This window comes from Oncorhynchus mykiss, chromosome 10, assembly GCF_057628025.1.
Source record: "Oncorhynchus mykiss isolate SJ-2025 chromosome 10, ASM5762802v1, whole genome shotgun sequence".
Classification (NCBI taxonomy): Eukaryota; Metazoa; Chordata; class Actinopteri; order Salmoniformes; family Salmonidae; genus Oncorhynchus; species Oncorhynchus mykiss.
The window spans coordinates 27044309-27070742 of NC_143031.1; the positions used below are offsets into that span (position 1 = coordinate 27044309).

General features: G+C 42.0%; 3 protein-coding genes across 8 annotated transcripts in view; 1 reads left to right on the forward strand and 2 right to left on the reverse strand.

The window, feature by feature from the left end:
- Positions 1 to 9999, reverse strand: part of LOC110533566 (rab GTPase-binding effector protein 1) — a 22617-nt gene extending 12618 nt beyond the window's left edge. For 2 of the 4 annotated variants that reach the window (XR_016483632.1, XM_021617905.3), the window contains exons 1-8: positions 9582 to 9999; positions 3534 to 3662; positions 3173 to 3376; positions 2631 to 2794; positions 2343 to 2462; positions 1634 to 1769; positions 856 to 1034; positions 512 to 619 (exon numbers count right to left, since the gene is read on the reverse strand). Coding sequence is in view for 2 of the 4 variants with exons in the window: in XM_021617905.3 (XP_021473580.2) it covers positions 512 to 619; positions 856 to 1034; positions 1634 to 1769; positions 2343 to 2462; positions 2631 to 2794; positions 3173 to 3376; positions 3534 to 3662; positions 9582 to 9627 (1086 nt within the window). In the remaining 2 variants the exon portion in view is untranslated. Of the gene's footprint in view, positions 1 to 511; positions 620 to 855; positions 1035 to 1633; positions 1770 to 2342; positions 2463 to 2630; positions 2795 to 3172; positions 3377 to 3533; positions 3663 to 8716 lie in introns of all 4 variants that reach the window. The other 2 variants (XR_016483633.1, XM_090186254.1) reach the window with 2 other exon arrangements.
- On the forward strand, positions 9772 to 17426 carry LOC110533568 (uncharacterized). 2 transcript variants are annotated; one of them, XM_021617908.3, is made up of 8 exons: positions 9772 to 11098; positions 12933 to 13056; positions 15156 to 15213; positions 15484 to 15566; positions 15741 to 15902; positions 16026 to 16083; positions 16334 to 16416; positions 16593 to 17426. In XM_021617908.3, the coding sequence occupies exons 1-8, from the start codon at positions 10970 to 10972 to the stop codon at positions 16781 to 16783; spliced, it is 888 nt and encodes a 295-aa protein (XP_021473583.3). In that variant the 5' UTR covers positions 9772 to 10969; the 3' UTR covers positions 16784 to 17426. The 2 variants fall into 2 exon arrangements, with proteins under 2 accessions (XP_021473583.3, XP_021473584.3); XM_021617909.3 differs by having other exon boundaries at positions 10213 to 11103.
- Positions 17400 to 26434, reverse strand: part of LOC110533569 (derlin-2) — a 21423-nt gene continuing 12388 nt past the window's right edge. Inside the window, exon 7 of one of the 2 annotated variants that reach the window (XM_021617911.3) lies at positions 17400 to 18060. In XM_021617911.3, the coding sequence (XP_021473586.1) occupies positions 17955 to 18060 (106 nt within the window). In that variant the 3' untranslated portion in view covers positions 17400 to 17954. Of the gene's footprint in view, positions 18061 to 19209; positions 19261 to 26434 lie in introns of those variants that run through there. The other variant, XM_090186256.1, reaches the window with a different exon arrangement.

Below are 26434 nucleotides of genomic sequence, written 5' to 3' on the forward strand. Positions count from 1 at the left end.
TAAAACAGTGTGGGTCAGAAAAGAAAAATTGATATAGAAAGAAAATCAGATTTGGGTTCTTAGGGTGGCTGTATAAACACAGCCTCAGAGACTCAGAATGACAGAAAGCAAAAGAAAGAAAATGGGTGGGGATGTGCTTTTGTTGTGAGTGCGATGTCAAAACTAGAAATGCGAGGTACATTGTCAGAAAATAGTGCTTTGAACAAAATCACATGCTTTTGACCAATTTCTGGAATACTTATGTTAGTGTCATTAAAGAAATTCTCCAAGATATTTAAGGAGATGGCATTTTAGACCACAATTGACCATGCTTGTCACAGCGGATTAGGTGGAGAGGTTACCTTAAACATTCAACGAGACCCAAAGTCATTGTAAAGATGTGGAGTTAATGTCCAGATTTTATGGACTTCATATTCAATATGAACTGAAGAGATAATGTTTTAAAGAGAGAAGATCACATGTGTCTGAGGCATGTGCTCTCTGTAAGGTGTTGGTGACATCATATCCATACCTCTTCAATACTGAGCCCAAGGAATGAGTCTTCTAAAGGTTCGGTTTCTGTCCTGTCTTCCTCGTTCTGCTCCTTGGCCTGGCTGATCCTTTCCTTCTCATCCTCCTCCTGAGGGAAACAACGTCAATAAATGGACTACACTTTGACAGGGTATTTACGCCATTTTAACTGACTGGCATTCCCATAAGAGCACATGCACACACAATATCACGTCAAATTGTCTGTCATTACACTGTCAGTATTTACTCTATTCCTCATATATTGTCTGATTCAATCTTGCACGGCCAGACACACCCCAGGCCACTAACCCCCCCCACACCCCTTCTGACTCCAGGTGTGCGTACCTGGTCCCTCTTCTTAATCTCTTCCACCTGCCGGAGCTGCTCAGAAGAGAGCACGTTCTCGATCCTCTGCATGTCCCTCATCAGCAGCCTCTGTGACTCCAGGAACTGGTCGTTGGCCCGCTGCCAAGTGTGCTTCAGCTGGTTGTGCTGCTGCCGCTCCAGCTCCAAGAGGTGACACACTGACCATGGAAGAAAAAAACATGACAGACAGATATATATAGTGAGAGATAGAGATAGCGGGGGAAAAAAAGGACAATACTGTGCTGTACTTCTGTATTGAAATGTCTTACATCTCTTATCCTTATGTTTGACAGTATAAGAAAATTTGAAAGATAAATACACAATGCAGAGAGAGGACAAGAGGTCATTAGAGTACAAGAGACAGAGGATTAAAAGTCAATGGCGTACTAAAGATGAATGGAAAGTGTTTTTTCTGTAATAGGGGATTAATGGGAGGAATTTGTCTATACAGTGAGCCTGAAATAGGATACTTGTATTTGGCCATTGGCCCAGTTTTATTGCAAGGAATTCTAATTGGTCAACCACAGGCTAGGGCTGGGTTATAAAACTACATGCTGTCCCTTTGTTCTGTGGGGAGAATCACTGGAGAGCATCACTGAGGACAGGGGAGAATGACCATCTACTTCCAAACATGATTTGTCCTACTTGAATAAACCTATTTTCCTCCCCTTGATTTGCTTTGGGGTCTGTGTTATTAAAAGAATAACATCAACTGCTAACAGCTTGCTTAAAAAAAAAAGCTTTACGAGTGTGTCACCTTCATGGAGCTCTTTTCGTAGTTTCTCTGCGTCCTCCTGAAGGACTGACTTCTGAGTGTTGAGCACCGCCACGTACATCTCCAGGTCTGTGCGGCAGGATTTCTCTGCTTCCAGGACATGATTGAGCTCCTTTACCTACAGAACAAAAACAAGTCATTTATCAGTAACTCAAATGACATATTTTCCACTGTATCACTTCAGACAGTTTTGCCTAGATTATTTGTCTATAAATGTCATAAATAATGATCCTAAATTCATAGTCCTCTGCAAATGGTCTAAATTAGGGGTCAGCAAAAGGCGGCCTGCGTGCCAAAACCGGCCCGCAAGGGATATTTTTATTATTTTAGTTTTGGGCAAAAAAAAAATAAAAAAATAACCAGGAATTCAGCACAAAATGTGTTTAATTTAGGAAATCTGTTCCCTAGAGACACATGTGATCGTGTCTCATTGTAATTTTCAAATACAAATCTCTTTTTAGGCTTAGTTGTGGTCAATTTGCAGTGTACAAATTATCATTAGGTTCCGGCCCCCTGACCATCCACTCCGTCAAATCGACCCACGGCTGAATCTAGCCTACCGTCGTCTAGATATAACCCATACTGCAATTGACATCTTGGATGGATAAGATTGTTTTGTTAATAAAATAAGCATGGAGATCTTGTCTGTGTTGTAAAAGTCTGTTTTCCTTTCCAGACCCTATTGACTAACCTTTGAGGCCTCCAGCTCCTTCACCCTGTCCTCTGCCACAGTCAGTTTGACTTTCAGAGCTGCTATCTCCTGCTCCATAGGCATTACCACTGACCGTAGCTTCTCTGCATCTTCCTGGGCCTGGGGGGAAACACATTCAAATCGAGTCACATTCCAATTCTCTTCAAGGCTTCTCTATGGAGATTTTCTGTTTTTATTAAATTGATTGAATTGCAATGGAATTGACCCCAACACTGATGAAAGGATTAATGTACTTTGATGACACCCCCCAGTGTGAAACCAGCCAACCTTCTTCATGTCGTTCTCCAGGTTCTCCTCCTCCTGGCCGCCCTCAGAGAGGCGGTGTCTCAGCTCGCCCATCTCCCTCTCCACCACCTCCCTGTACTGGTTCCATTGGGCACGCTCCTGCTCAAGGCGCTGGTGGAACTGCACCTCATACTCACGCACTGTGTCTGAGGGGGGAGGGGAGATATAACACAGTACCAGTCAATGTGCTCATAACTGATCCTCAGTGTAAAGAGTAGCAGTGGATTTTCAAATCAGGCTCATTACTAGATACCTACTCAACTCAATTTAACAAACTTTATTTGCTGACAATTTTTTATTCTATGTTAATTTCTGCGTATCAAGCTAAGATGCTACTTCTGTAACAGAAGCATGGCAATGACATGGGATCAAAATGACTGCCTTTCATGCAGGCCTAGTCTAGAGGAAATGTTACATGGGTTATTTACAGCTACTGGAATCCTTCCAACAGAGTCACCAACTAGATACTGAATGGCAAAATTAGGGCCAGAGGAGGCAATGTAGAGTTAGCCTAGCTACAGTACCTTTCATGATGGCCTGTAGGGAGGCCACCTCCTCCTGCCACTGTCCCTTGACCTGGTCAATGGCCTCCTGCTTGGTGCTCTCTGACACAGTGGCCACCGCCTTGATGTTCTCCATGTCAGCTTGGGCCTGTTCCAGCTGGGCCTGTACACGACTCAGCTCCGACTGGGCCCCCTCCAAAGACGTTGCCTGGCACTTCAGTTCCTCTGGGAGGAAAGAGAGGAACGGTGAGGAAAATATAGGAGGTAACCCATGATAAGGTTGGATATGTTCCAGGAGACCAGGGTCCATATTCATGAAGCTAACTACAGAAGTTTACCATTAGCAACATGGCATAATGTGGACAGCAGATTGAACAGTCACCTTCTTTGGACAGGTAGAGCTCTTTGAACTTGGCCCGTTTCTGGTTGAACTCAGACTCCAGTTGCTGTTTGCGCTTGACAAACTCAGCTCTCTCCTGCTCCAGGGCTGCCACTCGCTGCTGGAGCACCGCTAAGGGAAATTACAAAACAAGAACACTAAAGAAACTTCCAGGAAGAAAAAAAATGGTATTTGTCTACACACTGCAATACAACCAGCCTGAAAGCAGTGATTTCATTTATTTAAAGGGAAAATTCAAAAGGCACTAGCACATCTGAGCTATCTTTGTTGCAGGTGCATGGTAACAGTTGAATAAGATAAGAAAAAAGAAGAAACCTGCACTGTTCTTGATAGTATCACTGCTCTTTAATAAGCTTTACGGATCGGCCTCAAGGCCTTCGTCAGAGCTTTTGCGAAGGGCAATCCATAACTACATTTTTGGTATTGCCAAGGCAGGACTCAGTGGGATGGTCACTTGGTCTTCACTTCAACAATAATCCCTGTTGGTGTTGTTTATAATACAATAAATGGAGGTCTAACTGGTGGACAGATTATTATTTCACCAGGTTGGCCAGTTGAGAAAAAGTTCTCATTTACAACTGCGACCTGGCCAAGATAAACAAACAGAGTTACACATGGATTAAACAAACGTACAGTCAATAACACAATAGAAAAGTCTATATACAGTGTGTGCAAATGAAGTAAGATTAGGGAGGTAAGGCAATAAATAGGCCATAGTGGCAAAATAATTACAATTTCGCAAATAAACACGAGTGATAGATGTGCATTAATCTTCTGCACAAGTAGAGATGCAAAGGAGCAAAAATATATATTTAAATAAAAATAAATAAAAATATGGGAATGAGGTAGTTGGATGGGCTATTTACAGATGGGCTATGTACAGGTTCAATGATCTGTAAGCTGCTCTGATAACTGATGCTTAAAGTTAGTGAGGGAGATATAACTCTAGCTTCAGTGATTTTTGCAATTCGTTCCAGTCACTGGCAGCAGAAAACTTGAAGGAAAGGCAGCCAAAGGAGGAATTATCTTTTGGGGTGGACCAGTGAAATGTACAGTTGAAGACGGAAGTTTGCATACACCTTAGCCAAATACATTTAAACTCAATTTTTCACAATTCCTGACATTTAATCCTTGTAAAAATTCCCTGTCTTAGGTCAGTTAGGATCACCACTTTATTTTAAGAATGTGAAATGTCAGAATAATAGTAGAGCTGAAATAAATCACTATTTTATGTCTTTCATCACATTCCCAGTGGGTCAGAAGTTTACATACACTCAATTAGTATTCGGTAGCATTGCCTTTAAATTGTTTAACTTGGGTCAAACATACTTTGGTAGCCTTCCACATGCTTCCCACAGTAAGTTGGTGAATTTTGGCCCATTCCTCCTGACAGAGCTGGTGTAAGGATTGTAGGCCGCCTTGCTCGCACACGCTCGCACACGCTTTTTCAGTTCTGCCCACAAATGTTCTATAGGATTGAGGTCAGGGCTTTGTGATGGCCACTCTAATACCTTGACCTTGTTGTCCTTAAGCCATTTTGCCACAACTTTGGAAGTATGCTTGGGGTCATTGTCCAGTTGGAAGACCCATTTGGACCAAGCTTTAACTTCCTGACTGATGTCCTGAGATGTTGCTTCAATATATCCAAATAATTTCTGCCTCATGATGCCATCTATTTTGTGAAGTGCACCAGTCCCTCCTGCAGCAAAGCACCCCCACAACATGCAAAGCCCCCCCGGCCTTTCAGGTTGTGTCGATATAGGACTCGTTTTACTGTGAATATAGATACTTTTGTACCTGTTTCCTCCAGCATCTTCACAAGGTCCTTTGCTGTTGTTCTGGGATTGATTTGCACTTTTTGCACCAAAGTACTTTCATCTCTAGGAGGCAGAACGCGTCTCTTTCCTGAGTGGTATGACAGCTGTGTGGTCCCATGGTGTATATACTTGTGTTCAATTGTTCAACACAGATGAACATGGTACCTTCAAGCGTTTGGAAATTGCTCCCAAGGATTTACACCTCCAATTGACTCAAATGATGTCAATTAGCTTAACAGAAGCTTCTAAAGCCATGATATCATTTAATGGAATTTTTCAAGCTGTTTAAAAGGCACAGTCAACTTACTGTATATAAACTTCTGACCAAGTAAAATTGTGATACAGTGAATTATAAGTGAAATAATCTGTCTGTAAACAATTGTAGGAAAAATTACTTTCATGCACAAAGTAGGTGTCCTAACAGACTTGCCAAAACTATAGTTTGTTAACAATATATCTGTGGAGTGGTTTAAAAACTAGTTTTAAATGACTCCAACATAAGTGTATGTAAACTTCAGACTTCAACTGTACCTGCTGGAGCGTGTGCTACGGGTGGGTGCCGCTATGGTGACCAGTGAGCTGACATAAGGCGGGGCTTTACCTTATAGATGACCTGGAGCCAGTGGGTTTGGTGACAAATATGAAGCGAGGGCCAGCCAACGAGAGTATACAGGTCGCAATGGTGGGTGGTATATGGGGCTTTGGTGACAAAACGGATGGCACTGTGATAGCCTCCAACACGCTACTCAGCAAATTGGATGCAGTCTATTTTGTAAATGATATCGCCGAAGTCAAGGATCAGTAGGATAGTCAGTTTTACGAGGGTATGTTTAGCAGCATGAGTGAAGGATGCTTTGTTTCGAAATAGGAAGCCGATTCTAGATTTCATTTTGGATTGGAGATGCTTAATGAGTCTGGAAGGAGAGTTTACAGTCTAACCAGACACCTAGGTATTTGTAGTTGTTCACATATTCTTAGTCAGAAACGTCCAGAGTAGTGATGCTAGGCGGGCGGGCAGGTGGGGCAGCGATCGGTTGAAGAGCATTTAGCATTAAAGAGCAGTTGGAGGCCACTGAAGGATAGTTGTATGGCATTGAAGCTCGTCTGAGGTTTGTTCACACAGTGTCCAAAGAAGGGCCAGAAGTATACAGAATGGTGTCGTCTGCGTAAAGGTGGATCAGAGAATCACCAGCCGCAAGAGCGACATCATTGATGTACACAGAGAAAAGAGTATTTGAACCCTGTGGCACCCCCATAGAGACTGCCAGAGGTCCGGACAACAGGCCCTCCGATTTGACACAGTAGTTGGTGAACCAGGTGAGGCAGTCATTAGAGAAACCAAGGCTTTTGAGTCTGCCGATGCGGTGATTGACAGAGTCGAAAACCTTGGCCAGGCCGATGAATACGGCTGCACAGTATAGTATTTTGTCAATGGCAATTATGATATTGTTTAGGACCTTGAGCGTGGCTGAGGTGCACCCATGACCAGCTCAGAAACAAATCAATCTAATTGATAGCCAATCCAAAAGGACAATACCTATGCCGTACAAAATACCAAGCAGCATTCTGGGGCTAGAATCAAATGAGTATTTAATGACTGTATTAGCATAGTGACTGTGTTAGCAAGATGTTTGACCAGAAAGACATGCTCAAATGAACTAAACAAAGACTTTGACATAGGCCTGATCATCAACAAACTCCAGGGGATGTCCAAGTTGGTAAAATATTCAACTTCATTACATATAAAACAGCATGAGTTGCCTGATATCCCTTGTGTCCAACATAATGGTTATATAAATGGCACAGTAATATAAATTTACTTTTTAGAGTCAATCTCCAGCTCAAAAAGTACACTAGTTGCCAGTTCCAGTCTTTGATTTTGGGTTTTTTGGCCTACTCTGGGAATATCTCTCCACTAGCTTTAGGCTACATAGTGTACAGCTTTTCCCATTCAAATAAAAATGTATGTCACATGCACCGAATACAACGGGTGTAGACTTTACATTGAAATTCTTGCTATGAGGCAGAGTTAATAAGACAAATAGAAACACAAGAGGAATAAAATAGACAAGAATTAAGCTATATGCAGGGAGTACCAGTACCATAACAATGTGCTGGGGTACTTGAGGTAGCTATGTACATAATGGCAGGGTCAAGTGACAAGGCATCAGGATAGATAATAGTAAAATTAAAATAAAGAATAGCGTAGCAGCATAGGATGAGTGTGAATGTGTCTGCATGTGTGTATGCGTGTGTGTGTCTGTACAGTAGTGTATGTAAATGTGTATAAACAGAATATAGTCTTGTGAGTGCATAGAATCAGTGCAAGATAAGGTCAATGCAGATTGTCCAGGTAATTAACTATTTAGCAGTCTTATGGCCTGGGGTAGAAGCTATCTCGGAGCCTGTTGGTTCGAAAGCCGATGCTCCAGTACCGTTTGCCGGACGATAGCAGAGAGAACAGTCTATGGCATGGGCGGCTGAAGTCTTTGGCAATTTTTCAGGCCTTCCTGACACCGCCTGATATAGAGGTCCTGGATGGCACGGAGCTCTGCCCCAGTGATGTACTGGGCCATCCGCATAACCATCTGTAGCGCTTTGCGGTCTATAGAGGCGCATTTGCCATACTAAGCGGTAAAATCATCAGATCAGTGTTGCCTTTTGCAAAGCCTGTCTTTAGTCAATTAAATGTGTTATTGCACTCATTTAGCACCTGGTGAATGTAGCCTCAATAATAATAGTATTATATATAGATAGCACTTTTCATTAGAGGTAGAATCTCAAAGTCGCTATAAACACACACTAAACCAAAAACATTGTGCTAAACTGAGGACGGATATGGAGCACCTCTACTTTGGACAACTCCTAACAAGTCAGAGGCCATTAAAATGAACAGAGGTGTGAAAATGTCAGCTTGTGCATATTGCAGAGCATGACATATTTCAGAGTGGGATGACATCAGTAACATTACAACCATTGACACAACTCATTATCTCCATTGTAAGATCTGGTGTAGATAGTTCGACAAAATCTGCAAGAATCCTGTAAATTGAATTCAGTCATAGGCTGAATTTATCAATACATTTTGGCCAACGATGTATCTGCGTGGCTACTACTAGCAAATTAGCTAGGGTCTGAAACTCAAAATTGGTCCATGTCCCCTGCTAGCTCTCGAAAACCCTTCTCCATGTACATTCGCCCGCATTTGGCTCCATGTTAACTACAAATTCAGACGAGGTCTCTTAACATGTATAATAGTCGATCCTCAAACCGTTTTTTAAAACATATGCCCCTTATCTTTCATATCTGCGAGAAATATTTAAAATTTAAAAAGTAAAAAACACTTACTGTAGCCGTTTTGCACAGATCAACAAGTTGTGTGTGCCTCCAGTTGATGGAAACACACTTCCTCCCCAGTTTCTTCCATAATCAAACGTTGTTAAAGGAAAATTCCATCCGAAAACTATATTTTGGTATTTGTTTCGTTAGTCTATTGTTGACATAGGAACACTAACCCTAACAAAAAGGTGTGAGATAATTTAACCTTTTGTGTTTTTTGACAATTATTTCTCACTGCGTTTCCAAAAACTTACCGCAAGCGATGTGCGTTAACGTTAAAAAGCAAGCGTCGGGCTCTAATGAAAACTCCCCCGGGCAATAGGAGCTATAGCAGTTAGATCTATGAATGGGATAGTCCCCTGTTAGTTAGAGTAGACAAAAGCTATGCAGCTAACTACATTTAGCAAACAAGGGGATGGAAAACTAACGTTAACTAAATGTTACAATATTCATGTTTAAATAAACACTGTTCGAAAACGTTTGATACTTGTACAAATGTGACTGCCAGCATTATCCCTTTCCAGTTTCCACTGCGTCGATCGTCTCGCCTACTGTCAATGGCTTCAAAACAACAATGACAGGTATAGTGGTAGCTAACTTAGCTAGTTAGGTAACATCAACACCGTTCGACTAGCTAGCTAACGCCAAGATGGGTGTATTTATTTCCCAACAACGTATGGAAATCAAGTTTTGGGCCTGTGTAGCTCGCTATAATATATCCAGCAGTGAGAACATTGAAATAATGTCCAGGGAGAGGGAGTGACACGTCGGGTGATGGTGCTTGCTGAGCCCGATTATTCACAGGCCGTTTAATTATCTGTATTAAATCGAGACTATACCACATAAAGACTATCAAAAAAGAACAAATCTTTACCGTCATGCTGGGGCTGCCGGGCGGATCCCGAGGCCTGGTCGGCCATGGTTTCCAGGGGATGGAATTGCAATAACCGGCGCCGTGTTGGAGGAAAGCTAGCTAGCTAGGCGTGTCCAAGAAAACAGCCTGCTTGAAAGTGCTTGCTACATGGAAGACAACGTCATTGGGGGAAACAGCACACTACGCATGTGTGAACACTACCACATAAATATCGGGGGTTTCCACTAGTTACCGCAGTCACAAATGGCTATATCCCAGATTATCCATTATATTGACAATATACTCTAGTGGCCGCTCTAACAACGAAAATGCATTCATTCAAAAATGGAAGGCAGTCGGTAGGAGGCAAGATCAAGTGGGATCATGAGGGCAGATACGCGTGTGAACAACACACACACACACACACACACACACACACAATGGGTTCCACTAGTTACCATAGCCACAAAATTGACATTTAGCTATAGTAAAAATTCCCGAAAACAAAAATGTACTTTAAAAAAATTCAAGATTAGGGTTAGGCATAAGGTTAACCGTGTGGTTAGGTTTAAAATCACATTTTAAGAAGATACAATGTAGAAATAGGCGGGGTTTATGACTTTCTCAATTTTGCTAGGATGTCACGTGTCCTACTCGTATCAGTACACTCTTAACAATCAAACCCTTACGAAACTTCTATTTTATCAAATAAACCATATATTGAAGACCGAATGCATTTGACACCCCTGGCATAGAGCTTCCTATTGGCTGCTTCTGATCATTTCCAAGTGGGGAAACTATTTTTCCGCATTCATATCATGTCGGAGTGATCGGAGGAACGTCTTGCCTACTTCAGAGGAACGATTTGGGCATTCACATGCTCAAAGCTTGGAAGGAACAAAATAACCATTCTCACCATTGACCACTGTGTTTGTTGCCATTTTTAGTGGTGCATGATGTCAAAGTTCAGCATGTGGGAAAGATCGGGGTCAAGAGATCATTCCCAATTTTCCTAGTCATAATTTCAGATTGGAGGGGCGTTCACATGCATGTTTCCCAGTAGGAAGGTCGTATTTACGAGTTGCCAAATTGACGTCAATGCGACATTTCTACAACGAGTCTGAGTTGTTTTGAACGCACCACCAGTCGAGAGATCACATCCTAGATGTCGTGATGCCATTCAGTATGTGGTGCTTTCACCCAAGACAATATTACTTTGACTCAAACTACTTGTTGAACTATCCATACAAACTAGCTAACAAATTAGATAATATTATTCTCCCTCACCCATCCTCACACTCTGCATGGTCTCAACAGTTCAATAGGGTCTATAAAAGTATCTGAACCAGTGGAGCGGAATGATGGGTGGGGGAAGTAGCTGGGAGTTCCTTAAATATGATTGAGAGGAAATGAGTAGGCTGCAGATCTCAGAAATGCATTATGCCACCATAAGAGTTTCCCTATCTTCTGTACACAGCTTAGAAGTGAGAATATCATTGACCCACACAACCCTAGCTTTCAGCTGTTCGACTTTCCTTGTAAGGTAAGGCATATGCTATCATTTTGAGTGTATTCTATTGTCATAAGAACAAGAAAATGCTTATTTTGTATTCAAAATATTTTATTCTAGCGTACTAAAAAACTGTGCTGACCATAGAACATTATTGTAAAATAAATACAATCGGTGATATTGTTATTATTTGATTAAAGTGTTGATAAAATAACTGAAATTACATAAGAATACACTACAGACGCAAGCTGAGGTTTATTTTGTATGATAATTACTGTTGGTGATGGTAGTTTATAATAAGATAATAAAGGACTAATTTATCATGTATGCTGAGATCTACTGTTAAAGTATAATAAATACATACAAATTTAACAATAGCCTACTCTGCAACATATTTGTATTGTGTATAAAAAATGATATTGTTGAAAGTTATTTAGACACATTGTTCTATAAAATAATATGCAGCTGTGAAAGGATGTTGTCTGATAAACTGAGGTAATTTACATCAAGCTCTGGTCACAGAGATAAGTGTGAATTAGTGCCATTTACCAGCTGTGTCTGTGGCAAACACGGTTAATGAGACATTTTAAAACTTAACATTCATTATAGTTAAAATGTCAATTTGTATTATATGTAAATTATGTAAATTATTTGTCAATTATATAATTAAGCATTAAGGCCCGAGGATTGTGTATATGGCCAATATACCACGACTAGGACTGTTCTTAGGCACGACGCAAAAGGGTTTTGTAATGATAATGTAAAGCTCCGGGTGTCGTGGGTGTGGAGTCAGACGCAGGAAACAGAGATTGCAATACTGTGCTCTTTAATGCACTCACGCAACACAAGGTGTTCCAAAACCAAATGCCCCAAACACGGGGACGAAAACAGTACAACAGAAACACGACCGGGAACAAACACGTTCCTATAGTACATAACCGAAGGTCACAATGATTAATCGCGCACAAAGAACCAGGCGGGCCGGCTGTCTAATAAAGCCCAATTTACGACTCCCTAACAGGTGCTAACAATAAACATATAAGGAGGGGGAGGAAAAAACAATCAGTGGTAGCTAATCGGCCGGCGACGACGATCGCCGAGCGCCACCCGACCGGGAAAGGGAAGCCACCCTCGGTCTGACTCGTGACAGATCAATTAGCCTTTTAAAATGATAACATTTTAAACACACTTGGATTGGCTAACAACGTGCAATTGGAACACATGAGTGATGGTTGCTGATAATGGGCCTCTGTACGCCTATGTAGATATTCCATAAAAAAATATGCCGTTTTAAGTTACAATAGTCATTTACAACATTAACAATGTCTACACTGTATTTCTGATCAATTTGTTGTTATTATAATGGACAAAAAAAAGCTATTCTTTCAAAAACAGGGACATTTCTAAGTGACCTCAAACTTTTTAACGGTAGTGTATATGTAAGGGGTATGTAAGGGTGCCCAGGATTGAGTTTGACAGTCAAAAAAGCTGAAGAATCAGAGATGTCACAACAATATATTATGTAAAAATCTAATCACTTTTTGCCTTACACCTTTGATGTAGTACAATTGTCTGCTCATATACAGTGCAGTCTAAAATAACCACATGACCTGGTCAGCTCAGAAAAGGGGAAGTGACATGCCATGGAGATTCAGAACAAAACTTAAATGTTCAAAGTCCTCATGTTTCCAATAAAGCACTGAAAGCACTGAATTGAAAAGTTGAAATGCAGAACAATGTTGATTTACTTTCCTTGCAAAATATTTCAAGTAGCCATTTCTGTGGAATTCATGAGGTCCTCAAATTCATCTGAAGTTCATAATCAGTTACTTACATGTATATTTTGGCACTTTTGTTTGCAGTGGACTAGATCACCAATGGCACTTTTACGAGAGTTCTTGCTGTGGGTGGTTCTTGGAATGATTTTTGTATCCTTGGTAATAGGCCTCATCTTTGTCTTTATCAACAAGTGTATCTCCAAGAAAGGTATGTTTTTTCAATGATGCTATTACACTGAACAAAAATATAAATGCAACATGTAAAGTGTTGGTCCCATCTTTCTTGAGCTGAAATAAAAGATCCCAGAAATGTTCCATACAAACAAAATGTTTATTTCTCTCAAATTTTGTGCACACATTTGTTTACATCCCTGTTAGTGAGCATTTCTCCTTTGCCAAGATAATCCATCCACCTGACAGGTGTGGCATATCAATAAGCTGATTAAACAGCATGCTCATTACCCAGGTGCACCTTGTGCTGTGGGCAATAAAAGGCTACTTTAAAATGTGCAGTTTTGTCACACAACACAATGCCACCACAGATGTCTCAAGTTGAGGGGAGCGCAATTGGCATGCTGACGACAGGAATGTCCACTAGAGCTGTTACCAATAATTTAATGTTAATTTGACTACAATAAGCCTCCTCCAACGTCATTTTAGAAAATGTGTCAGTACGTCCAAACGGCCTCACAACTGCAGACCACGTGTAACCACACCAGCCCAGGACCTCCACACCTGGCTTCTTCACCTGCATGATTGTCTGAGACCAGCCACCCGGACAGCTGATGAAATTGTGGGTTTGCACAATTATTCTTTAAACATTTTTTTTTAGCCCTTTTTCTCCCCAATTTCGTGAGATCCAATTGTTTTAGTAACTACTATCTTGTCTCATCGCTACAACTCCCGTACGGGCTCGGGAGAGACGAAGGTTGAAAGTCATGCGTCCTCCGATACACAACCCAACTAAGCCGCACTGCTTCTTAACACAGCGCTTATCCAACTTGGAAGCCAGCCGCTCCAATGTGTCGGAGGAAACACCGTGCACCTGGCAACCTTGGTTAGCGCGCACTGTGCCCGACCCGCCACAGGAGTCGCTGGTGCGCGATGCCCTACCGACCAAGCCCTCCCTAACCCGGACGACGCTAGGCCAATTGTGCGTCACCCCACGGGCCTCCCGGTCGCGGCCGGTTACGACAGAGCCTGGGCGCGAACCCAGAGTCTCTGATGGCACAGCTGGCGCGTCAGTACAGCGCCCATAACCACTGCGCCACCCGGGAGGCCGGGTTTGCACAAATTAAGAATTTCTGACTGTCAGACTGTCAGAAACCCTCTCAGGGAAGCTCATCTGCGCGCTTGTCATCCTCTTCAGGGTCTTGACCTGACTGCAGTTCGGTGTTGTAACCAACTACAGTGGGCAAATGCTCACCTTCGATGGCCATGGATGAATCCCTGTTTCAGCTGTACCAGGCAGATGGCAGACAGCGTGTCTGGCATCATGTGGGTGAGGAGTCTGCTGATGTCAACTTTGTGAACAAAGTGACCCATGGTGGGAGTGGGGTTATGGTATGGGCAGGCATAAGCTACGGACAACGAACACAACTGCATTTTATCGATGACAATTTGAATGCACAGAGATATCGTGATAAGACCCATTGTCATGCCACTCATCCACCTCCATCAACTCATGTTTCAGCATGATAATGCACAGCCCCATGTAGCAAGGATCTGTACACAATTCCTGGAAGCTGAAAATGTCCAAGTTCTTCTATGGACTGCATACTCACTAGACATGTCACTAATTGAGCATGTTTGGGATGCTCTGGATTGACACGCACAACTGCGTGTTCCAGTTTACGCCAATATCCAGCAACTTCGCACATCCATTGAAGAGGAGTGGGACAACATTCCACAGGCCACAATCAACAGCCTGATCAACTCTATGTGAAGGAGATGTGTCATGCTGCTTGAGGCAAATGGTGGTCACACCAGATACTGACTGGTTTTCTGATCCATGCCGCTACCTTTTCTTTAAGGTATCTGTGACCAACATATGCATACCAGTATTCCCCGTCATGTGAAAGCCATAGATTAGGGCCTAATCAATTTATTGCAATCGACTGATTTCCTTACATGAACTGTAACTCGTAAAAATCTTGAAATTGTTGCATGTTGGGTTTATATTTTTGTTCAGTGTACATTACTAAAAGCACTATTGTTAGAATTCCAGGTCCATTTTCATCACTACTTATATGAACAGTCTATTTAAAAGTCTGTGCATTGTCTCAACAACTATCATATTTTTTACAGCTGCTGAACAATACAATACAAATAGGCCAAGTCACACAATCCCTGAGTCTTATGCCCAGTAAGTCTCTTGCACTATTCCGTTTTCAGCTGATGAAAATGTAACCTACATTTTATTGACATTATATAGAGATTGGTTTTGTTGTTCATTAACACAATTAAAACCATACCTTTGGTCTTCCATTCCTCTCAAACCTTTAAATCAATATAGGGCCAGTTGTTTTAGGAATTCTCAGTAGTCCGGAGGAGGGAGAGGGTGCTTGTCAAAAGCATTTTCCAAGGTGGACACCTAATTTCTCACGTTTCTCCCAATGCTTTCTCCCTTATCCAGGAGCAGCAAATATCATCCCAAAGATCTGGAGAATGATTTGCCTCCTTTACCACCCAGGACACAGTTTCTCACATCCTACCCCGGTAAGCATCAGGTTTCATGGGATGAGCATTGAAATGCAATCATGAGCACACAATGGGAGTAATATTATACAAGGATAAAGCTGTTGTGTTATAACATTCACAAAAGGAACCTTTAAACACCTTTTGGGTGTTCAATGTCAGCTTCAATGGTTAATGTGTGTGTCTGCTTTCCAGAGATCGAAAGCTATGAGAACCTTGCAGAGCTACCCTACAATGTGAAAGTAGATAACGAGGCCCCTCCTCCGCCGTACCATCACACAGAGACAGAGGTGTGTCAGGACGTGTGTCATGACAGCATTTCAGAGGACTATGATGACATCGGAGCAGACTGTCAGAGTGAGGAGGACTATGATGATGTGGGATAAGGCCAGAGGCAACAGAGACTATACTAGACACTGTTGATATGAACTATCTTTTTCAAAGTCTGTGCACATTGTCTCAACTATCATCTTTTTACAGCTGCTGAAAAATACAATACAAATTTGCCAAGTCACACAATGCCTGAGTATTATGCCCAGTAAGTGTCTTGCACTATTCAGTTGATGTAACTTAACATTTCAATGGATATTTATAGAGTGATTTTGTTTACTCATCATTCATTAACACAAAACCACCATTTTGGTCCTGTATTCCCCTCAAACCTTTTAATCAACAATATAGGGCCATTTGTTTTAGGGATTTTCAGTAGTCCGGGGACGTGAAAGGGGGCTTGTCAAAAGCATTTTCCAAGGTGGACACCTCATTTATTGGGTTTCTCCCTTATCCAGGAGCAGCAAATATCATCCCAAAGATCTGAAGGATGATTTGACTTCTTTACCACCCAGGACACAGTTTCTCACATCTTACCCCGGTAAGCATCAGGTTTCATGGGATGAGCATTGAAATGCAATCATGAGCACACAATGGGAGTAATATTACACAAGGATAAAGCTGTTGTGTATAACATTCACAATAGGAACCTTTAAGCCCACAGTAAGAAAACATATTTTGGGCAGCTTCAACTGTCAATGTGTCTTTGCTTTCCAGAGATCAAAAACTGTGAGAACCTTGCAGAGCTACCCTACAATGTGAAAGTAGATAACGAGGCCCCTCCTCCGCCGTACCATCACACAGAGACAGAGGTGTGTCAGGACGTGTGTCATGACAGCATTTCAGAGGACTATGATGACATCGGAGCAGACTGTCAGAGTGAGGAGGACTATGATGATGTGGGATAAGGCCAGAGGCAACAGAGCCTATTTTAAAGACACTGTGGTGGCACATAATGTATACTCCTGCTAGACCAAAATAGATGTTCTGTACAACTATCCTCATCTGATACAGCTTTAATGTTTACTAATTTATTTGGTAATGCTTTACTTCAGTCCTCTGCCAACTGGTATAGCTGCCTGGTATTTACCAAGAAGATCTCGTTACAATGTGTACTTTCTTACAACCAAGAATTCAACACAATTTAGTTGTGTTTCAGGGTATACTTTGTAATTGAAACTCTTATTGTGCTGTAGTTAGAAGGTATAGAAAAAAAGAGAAGCTGTGTAGTTTCAATATGAATATTGACCATTGTGTACATTTTATACTCTATATTTTAGGTTCTGACAGTTGAACTATGCTCATGAGGGATTTACAAGTTATATTCTTTAAGAATCAATTAGAATATAAAGTCCAAAATGGGTGTACCAATTGCAGATTGCCCCTTTGAACTGAAGTGTTCTGAAACCTTCCATACACTGCAATGTCTTCTACCAGAGGAGGGTAAGCAATGTATGCAGTTTGATTTGTTTGCAGTTACAGTAATAATTGTTTCTACAGTTGCAGTAATAATTGTTTCTACAGTTGCAATAAACTAAATGTGTGCTTTTATTCAATATGTAAATTATGCAAGAGTTCACATTGTTGATGCCTAGTGCAGCCAAGCACTCTTTTGGGACTGAAATCACATTAATGAAATAAATCAAATATGGAACGCCTTACAAAAACTGACAAAGAAAATATATCCAGCGATATATGCCACACGTTAATTATATATATTTATTGAAGTAAAATGGAAAAAAAAACTCCAGATCTGAATTAATTCAGATTTTTGCCTCCGTTTCCCATATTGACAATATTCCCCCAGAGATAAAGCCAAACATCAACACAGCCAAAGGTTCCCCATCAAAAGTCCCTTGCTGTTGTTACGTCCTCATGTGGTCTTAAAGTGACAGTCTGGCTTATAGAATAGTTTGAGGGAGATGTAAGCCACACACCAATCTCAGAAAAACTCTGGTTGGATACTGGCGTTCTCCATTCAGAACTAGAGAAATAAGTCAAGAAAAAAAGACCAAGTTTGTCCCTCTGTCTCGCTAAGGGAATGTCCATAATAAAGTGATCCTGTGGTGGGGGGCTAGGTTAACCCCCGAGGCGCTGTCCCTCTCCCCATGCAAACCCCCCTGGACGCTCCTCGGGAAGGGGGTTGTAGTTGGCATCTTCTTCTGGAGTGTCAAACAGCATCTTACTGTGGTAGAGACAAAATAACAGAGACAGGTTATATATACACACAAACCAAAACGAGGTACAATATGCTTAAGATACTTTTAATAATACAGTACCTTCAGAAAGTATTCACACCCCTGGACTTTTTCCAAATTTTATTGCATAACAAAGTGACATTAATGGCTTGAATTGTAAACAGCATGGGTGGTGGTACTTGGATTATTATTTTTTACATGATAGTACTTTTAAAAAAAGTGTCAATATTTCGAGAAAAGTAAATAACATTTGGTGAATAGTGGCAATATTTTGAGAATAAACAAAATACATTGAGAATAAAGTTGTTTATATTTCCAGATTAATGTATGGGATTTAAGTGCATGTCTCCTTATTGTTGTGTGCGCCACCTCTGAAATGCCAAGTTAGATGATACATTACTTTAAAATTGCCTTTAGTTGGATGGAAATCTGGAGACTATCGGGTAGGAGGGGAAGCTTAAGTACTAAAACAGGTGTTGATAACGTGGCAGCGTGGTAAACTAGCACAGCTTGTTCCATGAATTAATCACACAAAAAATGATTAGCTGAGAACTACAAAACAAACATTATGGATAATATAGAGAATCTGGAACTATTTATTGATCAGAATTTTGATTTGCTCGAAAAAAGAAAACAGATACATCAAAGAGAACAAGGGAAGACCATTCCTCGAGTTTTGTGAGCGAAACCGGAAGGAAGCCGCAGTCTAAAATTCTAAATTTAACTTTGGAGGGGATGTTTTTATAACAGTCTCCAGAAGATAGAGCATTACTTACAAGCATGAGCGAGCAGTTAAACTGGATCTATTGCCTGGGGTACTGGGGGAGGTTGAGGCCTCAAAAACAGGAATGGATTACAGGAATAAAATGGGAGAAATACGAGTTGAAAATAAGATATTGAAAACTACCGTGGGCTCCCTTAAAGACACTTCAGAGAGGCTACGGTATGATGATAAAACAATGAAAGCTGAATTACTATATCTAACATGTATAATTATGAAAAATGTTATAAAGGGGAATAAAAGGAGAACAAAAACTATCAGTCAACAGAGGGAAAAAGTCAAGGTGTTCATGAAACGTAATCAAGATGTCAGACGAACATGTGGAAACAATTGATTTTCAAAGAGCTCACCGTTTCGGTGGCAGAGCAGAGGGATGGCCCCGTCCGATCGTAGTTATGCTAACCCACTACAAAATGAAAATTGCCTTGTTACAACAGGGTAGGGAATTGAACACCCCATTCTCTATTAATGAACAATTTCCTCATGAAATAGTGTAGGAACGGCTGTAACAGTGTCTGTGCCACCAGTAAGTACAGATAGTAACGTTAGTATAAATCCACTCGCATGGTCCCCGCAGCCGGACAACTTTCTCATGGTTTGTGGAGGGAAATGCTGTAGGAATGCTCAACCGGTGTCGCTCATTCAGCCGACAGAAACTTTCAACCGGTTTTCCCCATTAAGCAGCGAGTCGGAGTCTGAGGCCGAGCCTTCTCGTCTCTACTCCTCCCGTTACGGGGTCTGAGACGCCGAAGCTTCCCACCATTAGCTCTGACAAATTGAAAACCCTAGTCATTGGTGACGCCATTACCCGCAGTATTAGACTTAAAACGAGTCATCCAGCGAACACACACTGTTTACCAGGGGGCAGGGCTACCAACGTTAAGGCTAATCTGAAGATGGTGCTGGCTAAAGCTAAAACTGGCGAGTGTAGAGAGATATTGTTGTCCACGTCGGCACCAACGATGTTAGGATGAAACAGTCAGAGGTCGCCAAGCGCAACATAGCTTCAGTGTGTAAATCAGCTAGAAAGATGTGTCGGCATCGAGTAATTGTCTCTGGCCCCCTCCCAGTTAGGGGGAGTGATGAGCTCTACAGCAGAGTCTCAAATCAATTGCTGGTTGAAAACCGTTTTCTGCCCCTCCCAAAAGATAGAATTTGTAGATAATTGGCCCTCTTTCTGGGACTCACCCACAAACCGGACCAAGCCTGGTCTGCTGAGGAGTGACGGACTCCATCCTAGCTGGAGGGGTGCTCTCATCTTATCTACCAACATAGACAGGGCTCTAGCTCCACAATGAAATAGAATGCAGGCCAGGCAGCAGGCTGTTAGCCAGCCTGCCAGCTTAGTGGAGTTTGCCACTAGCACAGTCAGTGTAGTCAGCTCAGCTATCCCCATTGAGACCGTGTCGGTGCCTCGACCTGGGTTGGGCAAAACTAAACATGGCGGTGTTCGCCTTAGCAATCTCACTAGGATAAAGACCTCCTCCATTCATGTCATTATTGAAAGAGATTGTGATACCTCACATCTCAAAATAGGGCTACTTAATGTTAGATCCCTTACTTCAAAGGCAATAATAGTCAATTAACTAATCAAATGATCATAATCTTGATGTGATTGGCCTGACTGAAACATGGCTTAAGCCTAATGAATTTACTGTGTTAAATGAGGCCTCACCTCCTGGTTACACTAGTGACCATATCCCCCGTGCATCCTGCAAAGGCAGAGGTATTTACGATAGCAAATTTCAATTAAAAAAAAAAAAAAAAAAAAAGACGTTTTCGTTTTTTGAGCTTTTAGTCATGAAATCTATGTAGCCTACTCAATCACTTTTTATAGCTACTGTTTACAGGCCTCCTGGGCCATATACAGCGTTCCTCATTTGAGTTCCCTGAATTCTTAATCGGACCTTGTAGTCATAGCAGATAATATTCTAATTTTTGGTGACTAATATTCACATGGAAAAGTCCACAGACCCACTCCAAAAGTCTTTCGGAGCCATCATTGACTCAGTGGGTTTTGTCCAACATGTCTCTGGACCTACTCACTGTCATACTCTGGACCTAGTTTTGTCTCATGGAATAAATGTTGTGGATCTTAATGTTTTTCCTCATAATCCTGGACTCTCGGACCACCATTTTATTACGTTTGCAATAGCAACAAATAATCTGCTCAGACCCCAACCAATGAGCATCAAAAGTCATGCTATAAATTCACAGACAACAAAGATTCCTTGATGCCCTTCCAGACTCCCAATGCCTACCCAAGGACATCAGAGGACAAAAATCAATTAACCACCTAACTGAAGAACTCAATTTAACCTTGCGCAATAACCTAGATGCAGTTGCACCCCTAAAAACATTTCTCATAAGAAATTAGCTCCCTGGTATAAAGAAAAAACCAGAGCTCTGCAGCAAGCTCCAGAAAATTGGAACGGAAATGGCGCCACACCAAACTGGAAGTCCTCCGACTAGCTTGGAAAGACACTGCACGGTACTATCGAAGAGCCCTTACTGCTACTCCATCATCCTATTTTCCAACTTAATTGAGGAAAATAAGAACAATCCGAAATTTATTTTTGATACTGTCGCAAGGCTAACTAAAAAGCAGCATTCCCCAAGTGAGGATGGCTTTCACTTCAGCAGTAATAAATTCATTAACTTCTTTGAGGAAAAGATCATGTTTATTAGAAAGCAAATTACGGACTCCTCTTTAAATCTGCGTATTCCATCAAAGCTCAGTTGTCCCGAGTATGCACAACTCTGCCAGGACCTAGGATCAAGAGAGACGCTCAAGTGTTTTAGGATTATATCTCTTGACACAATGATAAAAATAATCATGGCCTCTAAACCGTCAAGCTGCATACTGGACCCTATTCCAACTAAACTACTGAAAGAGCTGCTTCCTGTGCTTGGCCCTCCTATGTTGAACATAATAAACGGCTCTCTATTCACCGGATGTGTACTAAAAGTGGCAGTAATAAAGCCTCTCTTGAAAAAGCCAAACCTTGACCCAGAAAATGTAAAAAACTATCGGCCTATATCGAATCTTCCATTCCTCTCAATTTTAGAAAAGGCTGTTGCGCAGCAACTCACTGTCTTCCTTAAGACAAACAATTTATACGCTAAATGCTTCAGTCTCGTTTTAGACCCCATCATAGCACTGAGACTGCACTTGTGAAGATGGTAAATTACCTTTTATTGGCATCAGACCAAGGCTCTGCATCTGTCCTCGTGCTCCTAGACCTTAGTGCTGCTTTTGATACCATCGATCACCACATTCTTTTGGAGAGATTGGAAACCCAAATTGGTCTACACGGACAAGTTCTGGCCTGGTTTAGAGCTTATCCGTCGGAAAGATATCCGTTTGCCTCTGTGTATGGTTTGTTCTCTGATCAACTGTAAATTTCGGTGTTCCTCAAGGTTCCGTTTTAGGACCACTATTGTTTTCACTATATATTTTACCTCTTGGGGATGTGATTCAAAAACATGTTAACTTCTACTACTTTGCGGATGACACACAGCTGTACATTTCAATGAAACATGGTGAAGCCCCAAAATTGCCCTCGCTAGAAGCCTGTGTTTCAGACATAAGGAAGTGGATGGCTGCAAACATTCTACTTTTAAACTCGGACAAAACATTGATGCTAGTTCTAGGTCCCAAGAAACAAAGAGATCTTCTGTTGAATCTGACAATTAATCTTAATGGTCGTCTCAAATAAAACTGAAGGACCTCGGCGTTACTCTGGACCCTGGTCTCTTTTGACGTACATATCAAGACTGTTTCAAGGACCGCTTTTTTCCATCTATGTAACAAAAATCAGAAACTTTGTCCAAAAATGATGTAGAAAAATGAATCCATGCTTTTGTCACTTCTGGGTTAGACTACTGCAATGCTCTACTTTCCGGCTACCCGGATAAAGCACTAAATAAACTTCAGTTAGTGCTAAATACAGCTGCTAGAATCCTGACTAGAACCAAAATATTTGATCATATTACTCCAGTGCTAGCCTCCCTACACTGGCTTCCTGTCAAGGCAAGGGCTGATCTCAAGGTTTTACTGCTAACCTACAAAGCATTACATGGGCTTGCTCCTACCTCTCTCTCTGATTTGGTCCTGCCATACATACCTACACGTACGCTACGGTCACAAGACGCAGGGCTCCTAATTGTCCCTAGAATTGCTGGAGGCAGGGCTTTCTCCTATAGAGCTCCATTTTTATGGAATGGTCTGCCTACCCATGTGAGAGACGCAAACTTGGTCTCAACCTTTAAGTCTTTACTCAAGACGCATCTCTTCAGTGGGTCATATGATTGAGTGTAGTCTGGCCCAGGAGTGTGAAGGTGAACGGAAAGGCTCTGGAGCAATGAACCGCCCTTGCTGCCTCTGCCTGGCCGGTTCCCCTATTTCCACTGGGATTTTCTGCCTCTAACCCCATTACAGGGGCTGAGTCACTGGCTTGCTGGTGCTCTTTCATGCCGTCCCTAGGAGGGGTGCGTCACTTGAGTGGGTTGAGTCATTGATGTGATCTTCCTGTTTGGGTTGGCGCCCCCCCTTGTGTTGTGCTGTGGCGGAGATCTTTGTGGGCTATACTCGGCCTTGTCTCAGGATGGTAAGTTGGTGGTTGAAGATATCCCTCTAGTGGTGTGGAGGCTGTGCTTTGGCAAAGTGGGTGGGGTAATCCTTCCTGTTTGGCCCTGTCCGGGGGTATCATCGGATGGGGCCACAGTGTCTCCTGACCCCTCCCATCTCAGCCTCCAGTATTTATGCTGCAGTAGTTTGTGTAGGGGGGGCTAGGGTCAGTTTGTTAAATATGGAGTACTTCTCCTGTCTTATCCAGTGTCCTGTGTGAATTTAAGTATGCCCTCTCTAATTCTCTCTTTCTAGGAGGACCGGAGCCCTAGGAGCATGCCTCAGGACTACCTGGCATGATGACTCCTTGCTGTCCCCAGTCCACCTGGCCGTGCTGCTGCTCCAGTTTCAACTGTTCTGTCTGCGGCTATGGAATCCTGACCTGTTCACCGGACGTGCTACCTGTCCCAGACCTATTATTTGACCATGCTGGTCATTTATGAACATTTCAACATCTTGGCCATGTTCTGTTATAATATCCACCTGGCACAGCCAGAAGAGGACTGGCCACCCCTCATAGCCTGGTTCCTCTCTAGGTTTCTTCCTAGGTTTTGGCCTTTCTGGGGAGTTTTTCCTAGCCACCGTGCTTCAACACCTGCATTACTTGCTTTTTGGGGTTTTAGGCTGGGTTTCTGTACAGTACTTTGAGATATCAGCTGATGTACGAAGGGCTATATAAATATATATGTGCACCGCACTACAAATATGGATCCATTTGTTTTTTACAAAAACATTGTTTTGTACTTATTTTTTTGTTGCATTAACAACTTTTACATTTTATATTCATGTCGTTAGACTTATGGTAGAGGTTAGACTTATGGTAATGCAGAATGGGTATGATGAACGTATACTTTTTAGGCAATATGGAACTTTGGACTATATGGACGTAATATGTTTTGATTTAGGGGAAGGAAAAGATAGGTACGGCTGACCCTTTTTCTTTATTTAATTTGAAGATGGTATTTATAATGTACCAAGGTAGTTTTTTTTGTTTAATATGATATAGCCTAATTGTAGAGGTCGGGTATATTTTGACTTAAAAGCTGTTCAAATGCAGCCCTTTTTCGCCGATGTGAATCGGAACGATTACCTTTTAAGATAAAACTTAATAGATTTATGGGGCTAGGATAAACAATTATATAATTAAATACCTGCCTAGGTTCTCTATTGGAACAGGCCTATATGATCCTAAAATAATTGGTGTTATTAACCTTTTACATTTAAAAAAATTCATCTCAATATAAAAAATGTAAAAGGATGATTATTCTTCCGATACACACCGGAAAATGGATGGATTAGGTGTTGGCACAGGGTTGTCTAGTGTGTCGCAGGCTGGTTGACACTGGGAGAAAGTGATTAAAATTTACGGAAGCACTTCTCTAAGCGAGAGAAAGGTATATTATAAGCTATTTATGCTACCTTTTAAATTCTTGATCCTAATGATATAGGCCTAGGTGTAAAACAGCCGAGGTGATGGCGCAACGACCCTGGAAATGCATGGGTGGAAAGAGAGTTGGTTTGTGTGATCACGCTCTCCGTAGCCGATGTGTGTAAAACACTCCACACTGCCCTTTCCCACCTGGACAAAAGGAACACCTATGTGAGAGAATGCTGTTCATTGACTACAGCTCAATGTTGAACAACACAGTATCCTCAAAGCTCATCACTAAGCTAAGGATCCTGGGACTAAACACCTCCCTCTGCAACTGGATCCTGGACTCCGGACGGGCCGCCATCAGGTGGTAAGGGTAGGCAACAACACATCTGCTACGCTGATCCTCAACACTGGGGCCCCCTCAGGGGTGTGTGCTTAGTCCCCTCCTGTACTCCTTGTTCACCCACGACTGCGTGGCCAAGCACGACTCCAACACCATCATTAAGTTTGCTTACGACAACAGTGGTAGGCCTGATCACCAACAAATTGAGACAGCCTACAGGGAGGTCGTCAGAGACCTGGCAGTGTGGTGCCGGGACAACAACCCCTCCCTCAATGTGAGCAAGACAAAGGGAACTGATCGTGGACTACAGGAAAAGGTGGGCCAAACAGGCCCCCATTAAGTGTCGGAGCTGTAGTGGAGTGGGTTGAGAGGTCAGTTCCTTGGTGTCCACATCACCAAACTATCATGGTCCAAACACACCAAGACAGTCGTGAAGAGGGCACGACCACACCTTTTCCACCCTCAGGAGATTTGGCATGGGTCCCCAGATCCTCAAAAGGTTCTACACCTAGCAGCACCATCAAGAGCATGGTTGCAGCACCGCCTGGTATGGCAACTGCTCGGCATCTGACCGTAAGGCGCTACAGAGGGTAGTGCGTACAGCCCAGTACATCACTGGGGCCAAGAGTCCTACAATCCAGGATAGAGGTCGACTGATTAATCAGGGCCGATTTCAACTTTTCATAACAATCGGAAATCTGTATTTTTGGACACAGATTTTTTTTAAATTTTAAACACGTTTATTTAATCTTTATTTAACTAGGCAAATCAGTTAAGAACACATTCTTATTTTCAATGACGGCCTAGGAACGGTGGGTTAACTGCCTTGTAAGCTCGGGGGATTCAATCTTGCAACCTTACAGTTAACTAGTCCAATGCTCTAACCACCTGATTACATTGCACTCCACGAGGAGACTGCCTGTTATGCGAATGCACTACGCCAAGGTAAGTTGCTAGCTAGCATTAAACGTATCTTGTAAAAAACAATCATAATCACTAGTTAACTACACATGGTTGATGATATTACTAGTTAATCTAGCGTGTCCTGCGTTGCATATAATCGATGTGGTGCGTATCGTTGCTCCAATGTGTACCTAACCATAAACATCATTGCCTTTCTTAAAATCAATACACAGTAGTATATATTTTTAAACCTGCATAGCATATTTAGCTAAAAGAAATCCAGGTTAGCAGGCAATATTAACCAGGTGAAATTGTGTCACTTCTCTTGC